The following is a 21,214-nucleotide window of genomic DNA, read 5'->3' as shown; positions in this document are numbered from 1 at the left end:
CTGGTAGTTAAGTGGGCTTAACCAAAATATAAGTGGGGTGACCAAAATTTTAGAATTTCTGTCAATTCACAGGACAAAGATTCATGACTGCCCTTTTCAGTTCCCAAAGCATTTATTGATGGATTGATTGCCAGACTGGTCTATTTAATGGAAAGAGGCACTCTTCTGTTATCAGGGAATTAAGTGAAGAAAGACTGGAGCTGTAAGCACTGGTGATGGATTCCAGTTGGTCATGCTTTCTAATCCCTAACTACATAGTTGGATAAGAAAGTGCATCCGTTAGATGTGAAAAAGCATGTGCTGCCTCTCCAGAGTCCAGAAGTGCTTAAAAACTGTGATGTATATAATCCGGAACAATAAATTACGTGCACAAAAAGTTTATCATAACATAAAATTAAAAAGTGACAATTTCATCACACGGTTACACTGCTGTTTTCCTTTTTTTTTTCTTTTTTTTGGGGGGGGGTTGTCCTTTTTGTTTCATTTTTCATTTCCATTTTTATTTTTTTTATGGAAGGTTGGGGGAGGGTAGAGATTTGGTCCACTGAAGATTAATCACCCTCAATGATATATATATTAGAAAAAATATCAGCAGCAAGACTCTCTAGAAATAGATTCTGTTTGATGTAGCTAGTCTGTCTTTTCTGTTTTGCCCTCTTTCACGGCAGCCTCTGAAGTTTTCCGCAGGGGGGCTTTCTCCGAGTTGGCATGTCCTTGGCCAGAATCCGCCGCTCCGCCATTTTTGTGGGTAGTGTGTTTTTCCAAGTAGTTCAGCATTTCACTGAGGACTGTTTGGAAAGTGCTTAGGGCTGCACATATTGCTGGAGTCCCAAAGCCATGAGTGATCAAACTGGAAATGAGAAGTGGTAGGGAAAAAGAAATGAACAACTTACAGTATGATACAGAACAACCACTTAACCCAGAACGTTCAATTAAACAGTCATTTATTGTGGTCCTAAATAGTGTCAACCGTAAAGAAAGGCAGAACACAAGTCAATGTATTGCTTTTGACCATAAGAAATTCAGGATGCATCTAGAAGATTTGTCATTGATAGACTTGATATACGTTAATGATTAGCAAGTCTAGGTGTTTAATACATGATTTAGCTCTGATTCTCTATCTCATTAAGAAATGAGTGCTTGGGTGGCTCAGTCAGCTAAGCATCTGATTCTTGATTTCATCTCAGGTCATGGTCTCACGGTTTGTGACTTCAGGCCCACAACTGGCTCCACGCTGACAGCATGAAGCCTGCTTGGGATTCTCTCTCTGCTCCTTTCCCACTCTCTCTCTCTCTCTCTCTCAAAAGTAAATACATAAAGATTTTTTTAAAAAAAGGAAAAAGTCGGGGCGCCCGGGTGGCTCAGCCGGTTAAGTGTCCGACTTCGGCTCAGGTCATGATCTCATGGTCCGTGAGTTCGAGCCCTGCGTCAGGCTCTGTGCTGACAGCTCAGAGCCTGGAGCCTGCTTCAGATTCTGTGTCTCCCTCTCTCTCTGACCCTCCCCCATTCATGCTCTGTCTCTCTCTGTCTCAAAAATAAATAAAGATTAAAAAAAAATTAAAAAAAAAGGAAAAAGTCTTAAGACTTCATTTATTTAGAAGAATAGTCAGTGCTTAGACAACTATGCACACCAAAATTTGAAATATAAGACATCATCATAGTTCAAACATCTGCATATCTTTGCTATAATATCTTGCATTGCTGAGTGGGAAAACTGACTTCAGCTCCATTTCTCAATGAGACAGCTAGAAAGGAATCCATATGCTTTAAGGTCTATCAGGGAGTCTGGACAATAAATGGAATTGATTGGAGCAGTAGAAGAATTAATCATGGTTGCATCCACAAAAATAACTGAGTGAAGATATCCATTAATGTCTAAATGTTTGGCTCTGATTACAAACTGCCTCTCTTCTCATGCTTTATTCCGTTTAGAGCTCTTTGTACCACTGGATGAATTTTATTTTCCTCTATAGTGCCATGTTCTCTTGGTTGTAACTGCCCTCTTTATCTATGGAAGAGTATGCAGAATTTAGTTTCACTAGGTTAAATATTAAAGTTAATAGCCAATATTTGAGTTCTAAATCGATGCCAGGCCATGTTCTATGTGCTTCATTCTGTATCACTGTATATAATTCTGGAAACAACACTAAAAATGAGGTATTATTATTTCTATTTTACAGATGAAGTAATGCCCAGAGAAGTTAGGTAATTTGCCTGACAAATCTAACATTCTGTACTGCCTCTGTGCTTATGTTCTTCCCAGGCTGTGGGTATGTGTTACTCTTTTGTTTGTTTGTTTTTGTTTTTGTCGTCGTCGTTTTTTGTTTTTTGGGTTTTTTTTTTTTTTTTTTTTTTTTTTTTTTAGAAATCACATTATATTGGCGGTTTTAGCTTAGTTTCTCAAACTTTGAGTTCAAACATCTGCATATCTTTGCTATAGTATCTTGCATTGCTGAGTGGGAAAACTGACTTCAGCTCCATATCTCAATGAGAAAACTGGAAAGGAATCCATATGCTTTAAGATCTATCAGCGAGTCTGATAGATCTTATCAGACTTGTAGTCCTGGAAGATGATCATTCTTCTTACTCACTTGTTCTGTCTAAGATCAAGGTTTTTAAAACTCAAGAACAAAGTGGACAGGCCTATGTAAATGTGGAGAAGAGTTGTCACCATGATGAATAGTTTTTAAGCTGGTCTCCTTTCTTGGCAGATGACCTTTCTTGCTTCTATAATATGCAACTGATCATTAGCAGGATGCGTTGTCACCTTTGTCCTGCACTGAGACCCAAATGTGCCAAGTCTTCACTCGGGCTCTGACTTTAGGCACTTTGTGATCTGGAGGAAGTTTTTTAGCTTTGTAAGATGATAACAGTCTTACTAAAACATCTGCAAGGTTCGTTCCAACCCTAAGCCTCAGTCCACAGGTACTAAAGCTTTGGATGCTCTCCTTTAAACCCAGGATATGGACAGAAGGTTATGGAAATTGGAGCTCAATAGAAGAGCCTAAAATTGATTGTGGAATCTTCAACATGAGAAAAAGTATTTCTTGTGTTGTATACCCAGAACTAATATAACATGGTATGTTAATTAGACTTTAATAAAAATAAATAAAACTTAAAGAAAAGTAACTGTTTATAATGTTATCTTTCAACATGGAAAAATATGTTATGTAAATTGTGTTCATTCCTTCATTTAACATTACCTGCACATTTAAAAACACACAGGGCAGACTGCATAGGATGATAATAAGTACAAAAGATGGCTTCTGTTCTAGCAGTTTTCAGTGAGGTTTATAAATCCTAATATTTCAAGTAATGCAATGTTGTATTAGAATAGCACACAAAAAAAGTGTGAAATCACAGGATGATTAAAAGAAATTTCTGGAAACATCATGCTATTCTGTTAGCACCAACCACTCCGGAAAAAATAGGTTTATATTTCATTCATAGTGACATACAAAAAAGAGAAGAGGAATAATGTAGAATCTACAGAAAAATAAAAGTAAAAACAGAAAGGATAAGGCTGACTTTCAGTCCTAGACAGAAAACAAACTAAGGTGATCTGTTAGTCAAATCTCCAAAATCTTTTACAACAGAGATCAATTTTTGCCTTTGGAAAATAACATTTTCAGCCACAGGCTTAATATTAAAGTTTTACTTGGTATTTGCATATATTTTCATCAGATTAATCTCAGAGAGCATTTCACAAACAAATATTACTACCTGAGTTAAACAGTTGCCATAACGGTTTGAAGTAGATAGTCAAAATGTAAAAGTTCTAATTCAAATTCATCAAAAAGTTTCTCCTCCCAAACCAGACAAGTGAAAGAGACAACTAGCACTGCGCTCAATGTGTCATCTTCATGCCACATTTTCAACATTTTTGCTGAAGGTGGCAGACGATACAAACACCACATCAGATTTCATATCATATTTGCATTTCTCAGGCCTCCTTCCTCCACCCTTTGTGATCATGTATTCTAGTTCTTTATTTTGAAAGGCTTATCTCAGGCTCTAAGCTTTTCTATCCCCAAACCTGTGATGGCCATTCCTACTTGGGCACCTTTGTTTGCCCTCCTTCTTCTCCTCAGCCGATCCAAAGTCCACCCACCCATCAAAGCTCCTTGGATGATGTTGAAAACATGTGCCAATTTCCTGGTCCCATGATTAAGAAATAGAAGGTGTGCTCCTGCCAAAGAGTAGACACTCGCCAAAGTTATGAGAGGACTTAAAAAGAATTTTGAGGAGAAAGGAGTAACATACCCTCCAAAATTGTAACACTAGAGCCTGGCAAGACCATGGGATGACAACAGACAGATGAGGGTAAGATCTCAGTCACCAAAGTAAGGAGGAGGACTGAGAGCTATATGGGTGACCTCAGAGCCCAAGTGATAATCAAAGTACACCAGATCTTTCTCTTTTTTTTAAGCTTATTTATTTTGAGAGAGAGAGAGAGAGAGAGAGAGAGCGCGCGCACAAGCAGGGGAGGGACAGAGAGAGAGGGAGATAGAATCCCACGCTGTCTCTGCACTGAGCCGGATGTGGGACTCAATCCCAAGACTGTGAGATCATGACCTGAGCTGAAATCCAGAGTTGGATGCTTAACTAGATGAGCCACACAGGCGCCTCAAAGTACACTAGATCTTAATGTAGTGGCAAATAAGAAGTTATCTGTATCTCTAAAACTTTGCGGTTTGAGCTCTTACTATAAATTGATAATCAAAAGTTATAGTCTAATCTTAAAAAAAAAATGAAGAGTTGTCAAGATAAAAATAAACCACAAATGAACAGCAACAATGAAAACAAACAGGGCTGAGATGCGACACTATCGGGGGTGCCTGGGTGGCTCAGTCGGTTGAGCGTCCGACTTCGGCTCAGGTCACGATCTCGCGGTCCGTGAGCCCAGAGCCCCGCGTCGGGCTCTGGGCTGATGGCTCAGAGCCTGGAGCCTGCTTCCGATTCTGTGTCTCCCTCTCTCTCTGCCCCTCCCCCGTTCATGCTCTGTCTCTCTCTGTCTTAAAAATAAATAAATGTTAAAAAAAAAAATTTTTTTTAAATAAAAAAAAAAATAAAAAAAAAATAAAAAAAAAGAGATGCGACACTATCATCAACCCGTACTCTTCCTGACACTGGCCACTGTCAGCACAGTGGCTTCTGGTGACCTCCTGAGGCAGCAGCCCCTGGGAAGAGAAGGGGCTGGGTACCTCAGTGTCCAGAATGATTGACTTAACAGAAGGCTAAAGTTCCCTGATTTCATTTGGGAGTCTCTGAAGCCCAGAGTAATAGGATGTAGTTTAAATTTCTGTTCCAAGACCGAGGAAGAGGAACACTGCAGAAAAGGGCCCAAGGTTTGGAGGGAACACAGTGCTATGTTAGCATATGAAAGATTAAATGGTAAGTAAGATACTTTGCTTTCTTTTCAGAGAGTTTAATCTTTAAAACTGGCAATGGTATAAGGAATGGAGTTGAGACTTTTCTTTTTTTTAAGTATAGGAAACTATTTCAGGATAAAGAAAACACGCATGTGTTTTTGAGACACTGGAGTTGTTAGGTAATCTTTGAAAATTCCTGGAAGATTGGAGAGGAAGCATGAAATAGAACAGAGTAACCCGCCTTAATAATCAGAGCAAGGGATGGGGCGCCTTGGTGGCGCAGTCAGTTAGCCTATGACTCTTGATCTCGGCTCAGGTCACGGTCTCATGTTCCTGAGTTTGGGCCCTGCATTGGCCATGGCACTGATGGTGTAGAACCCGCTTGGGATTCTGTCTCTCCTTCTCTCTGCCCCTCCCCAACTTGTTCTCTCTCTTTCTCTCTCTCTCTCTCTCAAAATAAATAAACTTAAAAAAAAATTTTTAAGTAATCAAAGAAGGGAAAAAGAGACAGAGTTCAGAAACTCTAGCATATTTAATTACATTTAACTCATCCTTTAACAAGCTTCTTGTAATGGGACATTTTTAAAATCAGGTACATTGAGGTTAAATTTACGTAGGGGAATATTTATCCTTTTCGGGTATATGGTCTGTTGAATTTTGATGAACTCATACAGTTGTGTAATCACTACAGTTACGCAAAATGTTTTCTCATGTTCCTTTTCAGTCAATATTCCCCTCTTCCCCTCCAGCTCCTGGGAATCAGTGCTTCAATTTCTATCCCTACAGTTTTTCCTTTTTTCCCCAACTGTCATATAAACCAAATAATAAAGTCTATAGATGATTATAACTAGCTCTTTTCACTTTGCATAATAATTCTGAGATTCTTCCATGCTGTGTTTATCAATAGATTATTTTTTTATTGTTGATTAAGTAGTCCACTGAATGGGTTTATCACACTTTGTTCACATGATGGGTTCTTAGAATTCTGAAGTATTAATATTTTAAAAAGGAAAGTGACCACAGAAGTGCTGTATGGGTTCAGTGGAGAGCCCAATAAAGTAACTATTTTTTTTAAGATTTTTAAAAATTTTTGAGTAATCTCTACGCCCACTGTGGGGCTTGAACTTACAACCCTGAGATTAAGAGTTGCATGCTCCATTGTCTGAGCCAGCCAGATGCCCCAGTAACTGTATTTTTTTAAAATAAAAGTGTTATTAAAGGACTAACAATGTACTTTACTATAGAATTTTAGCAAAGCATCTGACAAAATCTCCCCAAATAAGGAGAGGGGGCAAGTGAGCTAGATGAGGGCAACTTAGATAGACTCACAGCTGGTTGGATAATGATGCCCAAAGTGCAGACTGAGGGCATTTGTCAACCTTGAAGGGTGTTTCCAGTGGACTTCTGCAAGACTCTCCCATTCATCACACTCTGCTTGCCATGTTAATTGACAATGTGGTTGAAGGCATCATAGATTTAAGTGCTGGCATTAAAAAAGAGAGGAAAATTCCTATGTTGGATAATGGAACCAAAATTTTAAAATACCTTAATGTGGTAAAAAGTGTAGGTGGTGGGCCAAAATCAATGGTGTGAAATTTAGGTGAGATTAAAGGAAACATATCCACTTGCAGTATACTGACAGAGAGATCTGCACCAAGAGCAATTCTCAGAGAAAGGCTCCCCAAATCAGTAAGTCTAAACTAAAAAAGCAAAGGTCAGAATTTGAGGTTTAGATCACAGCTAGTCAGGCTTACAAGCTATATTTACCTTCATCTATTCCCTCTCTCTCTCTGTCTAACTAGATAGATTCCAGCTCATTGATTTCATTTTCCTATTACTAATTTCACACTGAGGAGCAGGAAGGGTCTGACAACTGACTGTGAGCAATACAATTACCTGCTGAGAAAATCCAGACTGCTATCATTTATGGCACCTGATGTTAGAGAAAATGTAACTTCTATTTAATAGTCATTTTCTTAATTTTATTCATGGTTTTAAAAACTCCTATTCTGCTAGGTCCCCCCAATTAACATTCTCAAGAGCATCTTTCTGCAATATAAACCATCTTTTCAAATTGGCTCAGCTCAGGAAGATAGTAACTATGCTGGATCCAAAAGGTAATGTTCTACTTTGGACTTTCCCCCTAAGCGTTAGGGTATGTTCCCATTTCAGCAATTGGAGGGAGAGCACAGGGTAGAACCACCCTTTCTAAGGAGGGAGTATGTCCGTGTGTGCATGTGTACCTGTGGACTTATACTGCTTTTTGTCTTTTTATAGGATGTCATCCTAATCTCTTCTTGACCAATGGGCTTGACCTTATGAATAAGCTCTACTGATGATAGAATTTAACTTTTTAAGGGAAAATGTACTGCAGCAGTTCAAACTCTGTTCTCTATTAGTAGGGTTAAAAATGAAGAAATTGAGACAGAAATGCAAGAGGTAATAATAACAGATGGGATGGGGTCCCTGGGTGGCTCACTCCGTTAAGGGTCCGACTTTGGCTCAGGTCATGATCTCATGGTACATGAGTTCGAGCCCCACATGGGACTCTGTGCTGACAGCTCAGAGCCTGGAGCCTGCTTTGCTTTCTGTGCCTTCCCCTCTGCCCCTCCCCTGTTCATGCTGTGTCTCTCCCTATCTCTCTCTCTCTCAAAAATGAATAAACATTTTTAAAAAATTAAAAAGAAATAACAGATGGGAAAGAAGAGATTGCTATTTGAAAGAGAATAAATTAGAATCCTTTCTTCTTTTTCCCTGTGTGATTTTGCTAATAAGATGTTAAGAACAGTCTATCTTTAACTCAGTGTTTATACTTATAAACTACCTGACATTATTGATGAGAACCTATCAGGAAATTTGCATATAATAGAAATTTCACAAACTTCTCTTCACACCTTATGATCTCTGGGTAAGTGCATTTTTTGCTTCTGGCTAAGGCCTTATATGTTTATCTTGAAAGTCTCCAAAGCTTCAATGCTTACTTGGAATATAAATTAACATAGGATTCTCAATAGATAACTACCTGAGGAACAAGAGCTATTTTACTTTTCTTAATCTAAGTAAATATGGTTTATATTCCACTAGGTTTGTTGTAGGCCAGAGAAATGTTACAAAACTTTTCCCATATTGTTCTAGCTGCCCTTCAGAAATACACTATCATTACTTTAATTGATTTGTCTAAACTAATTTAAACAAAACAGCAATTTATAAAAACATAGCCTAAAGCAAACTCCTATGGAATCTTCCCCCGAATTCTTCCTATCTTGGCAACAGTTGGACCTAGGATTCAGCACATTCTTTCTAAAAAATAAGCAAATACTGAATTAAAATATATTGAAAGGTTGGGGGGCCTGGCATGCTACCCTTGATGTCTAGGTCTTGAGTTCAAGCCCCACATTGAGTGTGGAGCCTACTTAGTAGAAAAAAAAGTAAAAAACAAAAAAAACAAATAAAATGCATTGAAAAGGAAATGGAAGCCTCATTAGTATTTGCCACTGAAGACTAGGTCACTCAGGTGTGTCTGACAACCATGGATGGATTTTTTTTAGCTTTCTTGTGGGACACAAAAAGATGGATATAATAGATACTGTTATGCTACACACTGGAAGACAGAGAATCAAGAGAAAATCACCCCCATCATCATTCAGGTAATTAGAGTAAAAGCTAATTTCATTTTGTCAAATTCCAGCTTTCTACCTGGAAAATGTTTGACAAGCAAACTTCTCTTTGTAAAGGTTGAAACAGTCTGGATTATTATTCTCATTATTTTGTTATGTTGCATCGTTCCAATAGGTGTTTGCTATCATAGATCTTTGATTTCCCAAATTGCATACAAATGCCACTGTCACCAACCTCAGTTTTTGTTTTTTGGCCTCTAGAGGCTGCAGGCAGCAAGGTTTAAAGGGAAGACAAGCCTCCTCTTTCCCTCCCGGATTATTCAGCTACTGCAGGTTTAGGTCCAAATGTAGCCTGAGGCTTAGTCCGTACTCCCCACTACAGTTTTAGGTGACAGTCAGCAAAATGCCTTCTTCTACTCCTGAGAACAGTCGTGAGGCAGATGGCTGGGAACCAGCCCCTGGAGAACACCAGCAAAGGATTGTGGGGCTTTTCTGCAAAACCTTACTTCTTTTCAGGGCTGTGAGGGTAAGGCGCTTCATCTCTCTGAGGTAGCACAAACCCTGAATATAGGCCATGGACAGAGACCTCACCCAGAGGAAAGTAGCTGGGGCTTATCCTCCCAAAACTTGATGGCATCTATCCTTTGTAGCCTAACTGGCTGCAGATATAGAGGAAGAGAGAAACTGTCTGATCGAGCTTATTTTCTACATAGATTATATTGTCCCATGGTCCTAAGTGCTTTTAAAATGGAATTTAATTAAGGAGCATAATTAAGGTATATAGTTCTCTGGTGGTGACAAGTTACTGAGATGTACTCATTAGCAAGGCCTTACCAGCACTCACAAGTGTTCTGTGCTTCCTTCAGCTGGTGGTATCCCCAGATACAGCTACCAAAGTCCACCCAGGGAGCTTCTTAAAAGATACCAAAGTGCGGGTCTGACTCCAAAGATCCTGATTTAATTACTTTGGTATAGGTCCAAAACATTAGTATTTTTTAAATGGTACCTATTCAATTTAAATGCAACCAGGGAGTTGGGTATGTGCCCCTAGTGCCAAGAAGTAACACCTAACTACCATGTCTGCTATCCTTCCCAGAAAAAGAGAATGAAGAACTTAGCATTTCCCCCAAGAACTTCTGTAGAACCTGAGTTTCATGGGATGTGAATAGTTATTCTGAGAAAAAAAGAGTTCCTGTGATCGCGTTTTGGAAACATGGGGCTAAGCATTTCTTCCATTCATAAAGGGTTCTGGGAGCTTTTGATATGCTAATGTGTAACTGGCATACTTCAAGGAGAGTATAATAGGCAGGGTTTCCTGAACCATAAAACACTTGACCATGAGACACTTTCAAGGAGCATCTCATGAGGCTAATGTTCTACAAAACTCACTTTGGAGAAGTGTATTTATGACATCCCTGAATCTCTGCCAGACTGGGTGATGTGTTGCCCATCTACCATCATAAGGTCTCATTCTTCCTGCTCTTCTCAGCCACTTACTCAGGTCCCAAAGGGGATTGAGTCCTTGTGATTCCATTTTACTTCAATCCAGCTCATTAGCAAAGGAGGCTAAGGATATGATCATTGCATGTGCATTAGGAAAGACCCAAGTCAGTCACATTCTAGTCAACTCTTTGAAGGTGAAGATATTTTTGACATCTGCACCCTATTTTTGCATATAAGAATAGAGTTTTTAGGAATAAATTAACCATCTCCTTATATTTCTCCCTACCAGGCAATTTATATTTTCTATTTAGAATAAGGGAATGGAAATGCTAAGCTTAGGGCTCTGTGCTTTCTTAGATGAATTTTATTCAATTGTCAACTTTTTAAAATGAACAATTTTCTGAAACATAAAGAGAAAAAAATGAGATCATATGGTAACACAGAATAGAATAATGATTTAACAGGGAGCAGGAAATGGAGAATAGGGTAAAAGATCATTGGTGTAGAATGAACCTTAGGGATCATCCAACTTAAACGTATTAATTTATAGATGAACATGCAGAGGCCAGACTGGTAAAATGTCACTTCTAAAACCATACTATCAGCTGGAAACAAGACGAGACAGAGTTAGGTCCCTGAAACCCATCCTGAGTGCTTCCCACAATCCTGTGTTGTCTCCCCAGACCCTCCCCAAATCCAGAGCTCAACAAAGATAGAAATTATTGAAATAAAAATGTATCCAACTTCTTTACCAACTATGCACTCCTGAGGCAATAATTCACATGTGTTGTTTTTACAGGGCCATGTTTGCGACTTGCAGTTGCCTCAGGGGGTGCCTGGGTGGCTCAGTTGGTTGAGTGTTGGACTTCAGCTCCCGTCATGATCTTGCAGTTTGTGGGTTCGAGCCTCGCATTGGGCTCTGTGCTGACAGCTGAGAGCCTGGAGCCTGCTTCAGATTCTGTGTCCCCCTCCCCTGCTCATGCTTTGTCACTCTCTCAAGAATAAATAAACATTAAAAAAAATTTTTGAAATAAAAAGGAAACAATTTCTTCTGGTTTCTATTGTTTGAATTACTAGTTTCCTATGTGCTGACCCTAAAAATCCATTAAATTGCCATCAAGTGACCTTCAAGGGATGCTTTTATATGTGTATCTCCTGCGGCATTTGCTTTGGTGCCATGCAGCTTGTGAAGTATGATAAATATTGGCAACTGATTTAACTCTTAAATTTCTTGCCCAATGTTAAGTTAATCTAAGTAATTTAATGTAGGTTCCTACAAGAAGTTCATCATGGTTCCACCTGTTTGCTAAGGAAGTGAAATTGTTTACTTTTTACTCTACATTTTATTTTTACTCTACATTTTTACTAGGAAATTTTTTACTTCAAAGGAGACTATTTTTACTCTTATGTAAATAGAAACTGTCCTTATTTAACTAGTGAATAAAAGGTGACCACCTACAGTTATGTGTTGCTTTCTTTGCACATGGGAATTGTACTCAGTTTCTTGAAGTTTAAGCTAAAGTTTTAAAGTTTAATTTCAACCTTACATAAAGGAGCTTAAGTTTGGGAAATATAGGACTTTTATTCTTCACAATTCGGGCCCATTATTTTGAATATTCTTAATTTTTTTTAGTTTTTTAAAATGTTTATTCATTTTTGAGAGAGAGAGAGAGTGAGTGCAAGCAGGGGAAGGACAGAGAGAGAGGGAGACACAGAATCTGAAGCAGGCTCCAGGCTGAATACTAAATCAGCACAGAGCCCAAAGTGGGGCTTGAACCCATGAACCGTAAGATCATGACCGGAGCTGAAGGCAGGGGCTTAACTGATTGAGCCACCCATGCATCCTTCATTATTTTGAATACTCTTAAATAAAATGGTCTTGAAAGACCCCTTGAACTGGCAGAACATCCTGAAGAAGGCTTAATAATTTAACTTCTTAAATGCCAATCCTAGTTGTATAATTTCATGGCGTTTTCTCTTTTGAAATTAGACATTTAATTGAAATGCCTTCATTTCTCTTGTGACATGCAAGAATGCTTTCACAAGATTAATAAAATCATCCAATGCTGATTACCTTCCCTAACACTTTTCCATCCCCCCCTGCCTACAAAATGAGAAAAATAAAAACAAGAAACAAAACATACACACTTTGGGAGTTTCGGTTTCTGGAGAAAACCAAACATGTCATGTTTAAGTAGAGACACACATCCTCTCTTGAGGGTGTTGCGGAGAAGGTAGTCGAGCTGACTGGAATTCATGTCATATGTGGAATACTAAAGCAAAGGGGGATGAACAGCCCAGAAAGAGAAAACTCAGACACCAGAGCTGTCTTTAGAAATTGGGAGGGAAACAGAACTAAACTGACTCTGGAAGGCCCCCAAGGAGTGGGATGTTAGGGAGACAGACGTTGCCTCCATGGAAGGAAGGCATTTCAAATAGAGTTGGTGGAGATAGAAGGGATGTCTAGGAATTAAAAGAGCAGTCTATCATTGAAAGTTTTTAAGCCCGGAATGGGTGACAACCTGACAAGGATGTTGAAGAGAAGGTCCAAATGTTGAGGGAGAGTGGGAAATGTAAGGGGCCTTCCAACATTGAGAATCAATGAAGAAAATGTAATCACAAGCAAAATACAGTTATCTGGGACTGCCTATACATTTCTTATTTCCAGGAACTATGGGAGTAGTAGAAAGGTCTATTTCTGAGAAGGTGTGATGTCAATACACTTTTTGACTCAAACAGAAGAATTAAGCACATTGATCATTTCACTTCCCCAGCCCATGGTTCAATTAAAACACCATGGCCCTGGGAATAAGCCAGTGGAGAATACATCCAAGACCTAATAGAGATATTATCATAATCTACATTGATTAACATATTTATTGGGTACATACTATGTGCTAAATACTATGGATAGATAGATGAAAGCCTTTCCTAATCACCCCAGGTAATTACCTCTACTGTGCTTAATCCTTCATTACAAAATTTCTCATATATTGCAAGTCTTTGTAAGTAATTTTCCTCCACATTACAAGTTCCCAAGGAATGGGACAATCCTTTAGTTCCAATCTTTGTACCACTGGCCATTACCGCAGTAAAATACAAGAAACAATAAAATTTCAGGCAAGGTGGGAAAGAAAATTTCCTCATTTTTCTAATAGGCTTCTCTTTCAGAACTGAGCTTTAAAGATAGTCTAACTTCCTCCCCTTATTTACGTTGTTAGACACACTTTTACTGGACCTTAGATTCAAGGCAATTATGAGAATGTAAGAGACAAAGAAGGGAAAAGTTGTTAAGATTTCCTAAGATTGCAAAGAGGGGAATTCCTAACATTTCAGAAAATTAGGCATCTGGGTTTCTGTCTGAGCTGAGTGTGTTCTGTCCAGAGGCCCAATGCCACCTTGGTCTAATTGCCACCACTCTTTCTGGGAATTGTATTTGCAGGGTCTTCTGCAGATTTCAATCAATTCTCGTCCCCCTTCCAGTAGGTATTATGGTGTCTGCTGTCTTCTCCACACTTTTGATGGTATTCAGTAAACTATAAATAATGAATAAATCTGCCTCCTGTCATTTTGATGGAAACAAGCAGCTTTCCAGGGTATGAATTTGGAGAAGGGTCACTGCTATACAGTTACCCAGATCACACTAATATGTCAACTACCACAGAAAACTGGAAGTAGTTATCTGTGCTTTATAAGGTCAGATCATTCCCTAGTTTTACCTGGACACATTCAATGTGCTGAAAGTAAGCCACAGTTCTCAAGGTACCAAATCAGCCACTCTGCAAGGTGTAATTCAAGTGGTCTGCATTGGGAACAGTATTTTGACCAAGTAAAATAGCACAAGTTGATGTTACTAATTACAGCATTCTCTATGTCTATTCAACCATGCTGTATCCTTACTTCTTTTCCACCCAGAACTCAGCAAAAATAGTAGAAAATCAGACTACCAATGGACTGTTTTCAAAGTTGTGTTATGCTTCCTTTCTAATTCATTTTTCTCTTGAGCTTATACTACTATCAAAATTAAAGTTACTGCTGTCAGTTGGAAATTATGAAGGAGACACATTCTATGCGGACATATTTTTACCCAGATTATTAGAAGAATAATAAATGTAGAATCCTTTTAACACGTTAGTATACAAGATAGAGCTTTATACAATTCTCAGTGTCATTTTAAAAATGAATTAGAATTGTTTCTCTTTCAAAGTTAAAAAAAAAAGTTAATAGTCTAGAAACATCCTAGGGCTCTGTTTCTTAAAGATGTCTAACTATCAGAAACAACTTCAGAGCTTTGCAAACAACCCAGATGCCCAAGTTCAAGGCTAAACTTGACCTATTAAATTAGATCTTTTAAAATGTGTTTGTGTCCTTGAGATTTTTAAAAAGCTCCAAGAAAGATTTAAGGGCTTACTTAAAAAGCATGAAGTCTTTTTCAAGGTTAGGCAGCAAGCTGACCTTTACTGTCCTATTAAGCTATTCTACTGAGGTTTCTTTTAATAAATGCATAATAAAAAAATACATACATTTAAATTTGCTCTACATTGGGAGACTTCAACTTGGGTTTTAATTGGAAATGTCAACCACGTATCTTTTATTTAAAAGGACATAGTTTAAGACATGCAAAAAAATGGCCACTTATGTTATACCATGTGTAAAAATTAACTCAAAATGGATCAAACACCTAACTAAACTTAAGACCTACAACTATAAAACTCTTAGAAGAAAACATATGGGGGAAGCTTCATGACTTCGGATTTGGCAAGGATTTCCTGGATATGACAACAAAAGCACATGCAACAAAAGTAAAAACAGGCAAGTTGAACAACACAAAAATTTCTGTGTATTGAAGGACATAATCAGCACAATAAAAAAAGACAACCTACAGAATGAAAGAAAATATTTGCAAATTATATGTCTAAAAGGTGCTAACATTCAGAATATATAAAGAACTTCTACAACTCAACAACACAAAAGCAAATAACCAGAAAAATGGGCAAAAAAAACTTGAATAGGCATGTCTCCAAAAATGACACATAAATGGTCAACAAGCTTATGCAAAGATGCTTCACATCATTCATCACTGGAAAAATACAAGTCAAAACCAAAATGAGATATCACCTCATACCCATGAGGATAGCCGCTATCAAAAACAAAAACAAAAATAGTAAATAATAAGTATTGGCATGGATGTCGGGGAATTAGAACCCTTGTACACTGTTGGTGAGAATGTAAAATGGTGCACTCACTGTGAGAAAGAATTAACATATTTATTGGACATACTCTGTGTGCTAAGTACTGTGGATTGAAAGATGAAAGCATTTCCTAATTACCCCAGGTCATTACCCGTGCCCTGCTTAATCCTGTATGATAAAGTCTCTCTCATATATTATAAGTCTATGGCAGTTTCTCAAAAAATAAAAAAAAAATTAAAAATTACTATATCATATAGTAATTCTACTTCTGGGTTTATATCCCAAAGAATTGAAAGCAAGATCTCAAAGGGACAGTGGCATACCCATATTCATAGCAGTATAATTCACAACAGGCAAGAGGTAGAAGCAACCCAAGTATCCATTAATGAATGAATAGATAAGCAAAGTGTGGCATATACATACAATGGAGTATTATTCAGCCTCAAAAGGAAGGATATTTAACACACGGTACAACACAGATGAACCTTGAGAACATTATACTAAGTGAAATAAGCTAGTCACAAACAGACATACTGTATGATTCCACTTATATGAGGCATCTAGAATGACCAAAATCACAGAGACAGAAAGTAGAATGGTAGTTGCCAGGGACTAGTGGGAGAGGGAAATGGGGAGTTGTTTAATGGTTATAGAGTTTCAGATTTGCAAAATGAAAACATCCTGGAGATTTGTTGCACAACAATGTGCATATATTTAACATTGCTAAACCATACATTTAGAAATGGTTAAGATGGTAAATTTTACATTAAGTGCTTTTTTAAAAATATTTTTTACTGTTTATTTATTTTTGAGAGAGAGAGAGAAAGCATGAGTGGGAGAGGGTCAGAGAGAGAGAGGGAGACAGAGTCTAAAGCAGGCTCCAGGCTCTGAGCTGTCAGCGCAGAGCCTGATGCAGAGCTTGAACTCACAAACTGGGACATCACGACCTGAGCTGAAGCCAGACGCTTAACTGACTAAGCCACCCAGGTACCCCTATAATTATATGCATTTTACCACAATAAAAAATATACAATTTAGGAAGTTTGCTATAAAGCGAATTTTAGTTAAGTGATTTCTATCATCCTTCTACCTTCCATTATGAAATCAGAAGATGTCATTAAAATAAGTAATCTGGAATGTAGTAAAGCAAAGTAAATGAAAAATCTAACAAATATTAGAAAGGCATAATAAATAGGAAATCACAGGAGCACCTGGGTGGCTCACCTGGCTAAGTGTCTGACTCTTGATTTCGGCTTAGGTCATGACCTCACCGTTCGTGAGATGGATCGCTATTAGCATAGAGCCTCCTTGAGATTCTCTCTCTCTCTCTCTCTCTCTCTCTCTCTCTCCCCCCCAATAAATACATAAATAGGAAATCCCAACTTTATGATAACAAAATACTCAATATATAAATAATAATACCAAAATTTTATATATGATACCATGTGGTATTAAATTGTTTTAAGGTATGGTTGTGTGTTTCAAATTGTTGTGATTGAGAATCTGCAGCCATACATAATCTTAAGAGTTTTGCATTCAAAATATAATGCCTTTTTTGCTGAGGATGGGGAGAGCCATTTTCAATATATTTTGCTCTTCTCTGGCCAACACCAGACTAGCTTGTTACCATATTCTGCATGAGGAAAGATAAGCAAGAGCATGTAAAGCCCACATAGGAAACATTCAGCTCAAGTTTAGAAGTGAAAGTTTTCTCTAAGGAGTTCTGTGGCATTAAGTTGGCAACTAACTAAAGTATCAACAAATTAGCAGATTGTGCCTATGCTGAGCAAACAAATGGTTTGCCCATTTATTTCACACTGTCACTAATATTCAATTTACACATTGATGCTGTATTTTGTTTTGAGCCTGAAAAAGGACAGCTCACTGTCTGATGAAGGCTGTGGCACCTGTAACTGGAAATAACCTGGTAGCTATCATATAAAATCCGAGTTCTCCAAGTTTTAACAGTATGTTCTTCCTTATAGTATATTGGTAACTTAACAAACCTCCTTAAATTGAGAATTGAATTTGTATAAAAATTTTTATTAAGCTCTGAATTGAACTTGTATAAAAATTATACAAATACAAATAAAGTATATTTGTATTTTATACAAATAAAATATATAAAGTATATAAAATTTGTATTTTATACAAATAAAAATATGAAAAATATTGGGGCACCTGGGTGACTCAGTTGGTTAAGTGTTCGACTTTTGATTTCAGCTCAGGTAACCATCTCAGGGTTTGTTGGCTCAAGCCCTGCATCAGGCTCCACACCAACAGTGTGGAGACTGCTTGGGATTCTCTCTCCCCCCACCCCTCTCTCTGCCCCTTCCCCTCTCTCACTCTCTCTCTCAAAATAAATAAATAAACTTAAAAAAAATGAAAAAAAATATATCTGTATGGATATGACAGTGAAGCAAACCATACCTTTTAAGTCTGGATCAGTGGTAAACAGTACATTATTTACTAAATGCTTACTTTATATTCATTATCTTATTTTATCTTATTTTATTTTATTGTTTTTTTTTAAAGTAAGCTCTATGCCCAACGTGGGGCTTGAACTCATGACCCCAAAATCAAGCGTTGCATGCTCTACCAAGCCTGGTGCCTGTGTCTATAATCATTATCTCACTTTAGCTCACTACCACCATATAATACAGGGTCCTTATTCCATTTAAAGCTAGGGAAATCAAGGCTTGGAAAGAATGCATGTTACCTCAAAACAACCCAGCTCACATGTATCAGGGTCCAGATTTGAAGATGGTTCTACTCCAAAGCCTTTTTCTCTTAACTTCTGGGCATTGCCATTTCTACCAGTTTTATTACACTCACTTTCACTAATCCAACTAAGTGGTAGGAAAAAAGTCCTGTGAGATATATGTTTGGTACATCTGGTGCATTGTTAGAAGGTAAACCCTAAGTTTATTCTTCAAAGATGTATCTATTACATCTTGAGGAGCCTTGTGGCATTATACAAAATAAAATATTCTATTTAAAAGCCTCTGATGTTGAAGATAAAATTCCAACTCATTTAAATACCCATTATTTTAGGGGCGCCTGGGTGGCGCAGTTGGTTGAGTGACCGACTTTGGCTCAGGTCATGATCTTGCAGTTTGTGAGTTCTAGCCCCGCGTCGGGCTCTGTGCTTACAGCTCAGAGCCTGGAGCCTAATTCAGATTCTATGTCTCCCCCTCTCTCTACCCCTCCCCTGCTCACGCTCTGTGTCTCTCTGTCTCTCAATAATAAATAAACATTAAAAAAAATTTAAAAATAAATAAATAAATACCCATTATTTTATATAATGGAGTATCTTCCTCAACAGCATTATAATCAGTGAGAGGTACTGAAAACATTTTAAAATTTAATGTGTAATAGTCTTTGCTTAGCATTGTTTTTTAAACTAAATGATAATTATTAAAAGAGGATAACATATTTTTTACACTGATGAGAAATATCATGAAAGACATTAGAATTTTAGTCTTAAAACCAGAAATTACCTGAGTAGTTAATATATTCCTTTCCACATTGCATCTAGGGCATAAATTATCTAGAAAAAAAAAATTCTACTATCTTCCAAAGAACCTCAGAAAATAAAATTTGAATATGCTTTCAGTAACACATTCCAGAAGGTTTAAAATACACTTGTGTGGTCTAATTTAAGAACCATTTGCAATTTCTAATTGGGCAGAAATTAACACACGCCTGTAAAATCAGTGTATGATATCCCATTAATTTGTGTCATATCATCTGCCCATTCAACAATGTGCCTCACCAAGATAATGTACTATTTAAATGATTTCAGAATCCTCACTCAAAAGTACCATTATTTGAAATAATAGTGTTCACTTTCAAAGTCACAATTTCCTGAAGATCGCACAGACACTAGATTTTCTGATCTAAAATGCTTCATGCATTAGTTATTTTTATAATTTGACCTTAGATGTTTGCAATTTCAAAAGATTCAGTCAGTCACTATATGAATATATAAGTGATATCTCTAAACGGAACTGTGACATGAATATAAAAATGCCTGGGTTAATAAGGATGGTTTAACAATTTAAAAAGAGTCTGAGGAAATTGGAAAACCAGTCTTACCTGAAATGTGTTAAGTGTCTCTGGATGTCAAGGTCTAGGATTGGAGTGGGTCTGGAGGATCCCAGTGGTGATCTATCTTGGCTCAAGAGGTCTTGGAATTCTTTACAAATTTGTCTAGAATAAAAGATTCAACATTGAAGTTGAACTCAACATGGGGCTTTAATTTCACCCCGTGATATTTTACCAAAGGCTTGTTTTCTCATTTAAAAGAGGAGTAAACTTTCATAAAGCAACCTCCAAAGTTCCATCTATAACACACAGGTAAGGTTCACAATAGCAACTTTGTTTTCAAGCACTACAGGATGATTGTAAAATTTTTGACGTGACTCACAGCCCATGAGCACTGACAAAACCAGTGTTCATTTTTAAGGTGAATATTCATAGATTAACCTCAGCATAAGGAAAAATCTATATGAAAGGATCACACTTAATCATTGCTTTTTATAAAATTAAAATATGATTTTTGGAAGGATATCACATTTATAAATAAGTTTAAATCAAGTTGTATAGGCTTCTTTCAGAGCCATGATTCAAGTAGACTTTGGAAAATCCTGTTTCCCAGCATTTCATTATAATTCAGACTCCTGTGAACCGAATTTATATTTTAATATTTAAAGTATATATTTATTTGCCACAATTCAGCCCACTAGCCTCAAAAAAAAAAATGATTGCTATGTCCCATGTAAGATGGTTCCTTGCAAAAGGTACCCTTAATAGCATTTTCCTGCTACTTTTCTTAACATTAAACAATCGTGATTTCTGGTCACTGGTTTCACTTTTAATTACCACATTCCTGAGTATGTTGACTAACAGTAACGCTTTTGTGAAACATAATAGAAATGCTGTATTTCTAAAGAAGCAAAACATATGAAGAAAACAGTTCTTTTTTAAACAAACAACAAAACACTAGATTAATACAGTAGCTGAAGAATGAAGTAAAGGACAGCCAAGGAACTGTTCAAAAGAACACATCTAAAGTGATGCTACTCCATATTCAAGAGATAATGAGAGAGCGATTAGTCCTTTTCTTCTGGGTTTACAATGGGTAGTCATAAAATCTAACCACTGGCCCTGACTATAATTATCAATGTAGCCAAAGACAAGTACAAAAGAGTCCAATTATTCCAAGTGAATGTCCCTCCATGGACCCAGCCACTAATGCCTCTCCAAAGCATTTGTGTCATTAACAAATAACTACCAAAAAGTGACAAAATGTCTTGTGGCACAAATAATTATCACCGAGTTAAAACCAGTGGAGTTTTATTATTAGGTGCCTAAAATTTCTTCTGAAGATCATTTGTGATTTTTTTTATGAACAATAATCCTCAGGTTTATTGCCAGCATTATTTTCATATTGTGTTATTTCATAGAATTTGCCTCTTTCATTCTGATCACAGCTGAAAGTAAAAGGGGCCATAAGGAGACGAAAAACAAAAAAACATAGATAGCCCTTACCTGCTCTAAATCAAACAGGATTCTCTATATCCTCCAG

At 37.3% G+C, this 21,214-nt stretch overlaps 1 protein-coding gene across 1 annotated transcript in view; it reads right to left on the bottom strand.

The window, feature by feature from the left end:
* Positions 1–630: 630 nt before the first annotated feature.
* The window catches only part of TFAP2D (transcription factor AP-2 delta), a 57,577-nt gene continuing 36,993 nt past the window's right edge, over positions 631–21,214 (bottom strand). Inside the window, exons 7-8 of the mRNA XM_007095510.1 lie at positions 19,723–19,836; positions 631–850 (exon numbers count right to left, since the gene is read on the bottom strand). Coding sequence (XP_007095572.1) covers positions 631–850; positions 19,723–19,836 — 334 coding nt within the window. The remainder of the gene's footprint in view (positions 851–19,722; positions 19,837–21,214) is intronic.

This window comes from Panthera tigris, chromosome B2 (assembly GCF_018350195.1).
Source record: "Panthera tigris isolate Pti1 chromosome B2, P.tigris_Pti1_mat1.1, whole genome shotgun sequence".
NCBI classification, from domain to species: domain Eukaryota; kingdom Metazoa; phylum Chordata; class Mammalia; order Carnivora; family Felidae; genus Panthera; species Panthera tigris.
Note: the sequence above shows the minus strand (reverse complement) of the source record. Positions and strands in the feature narration are given on the sequence as shown.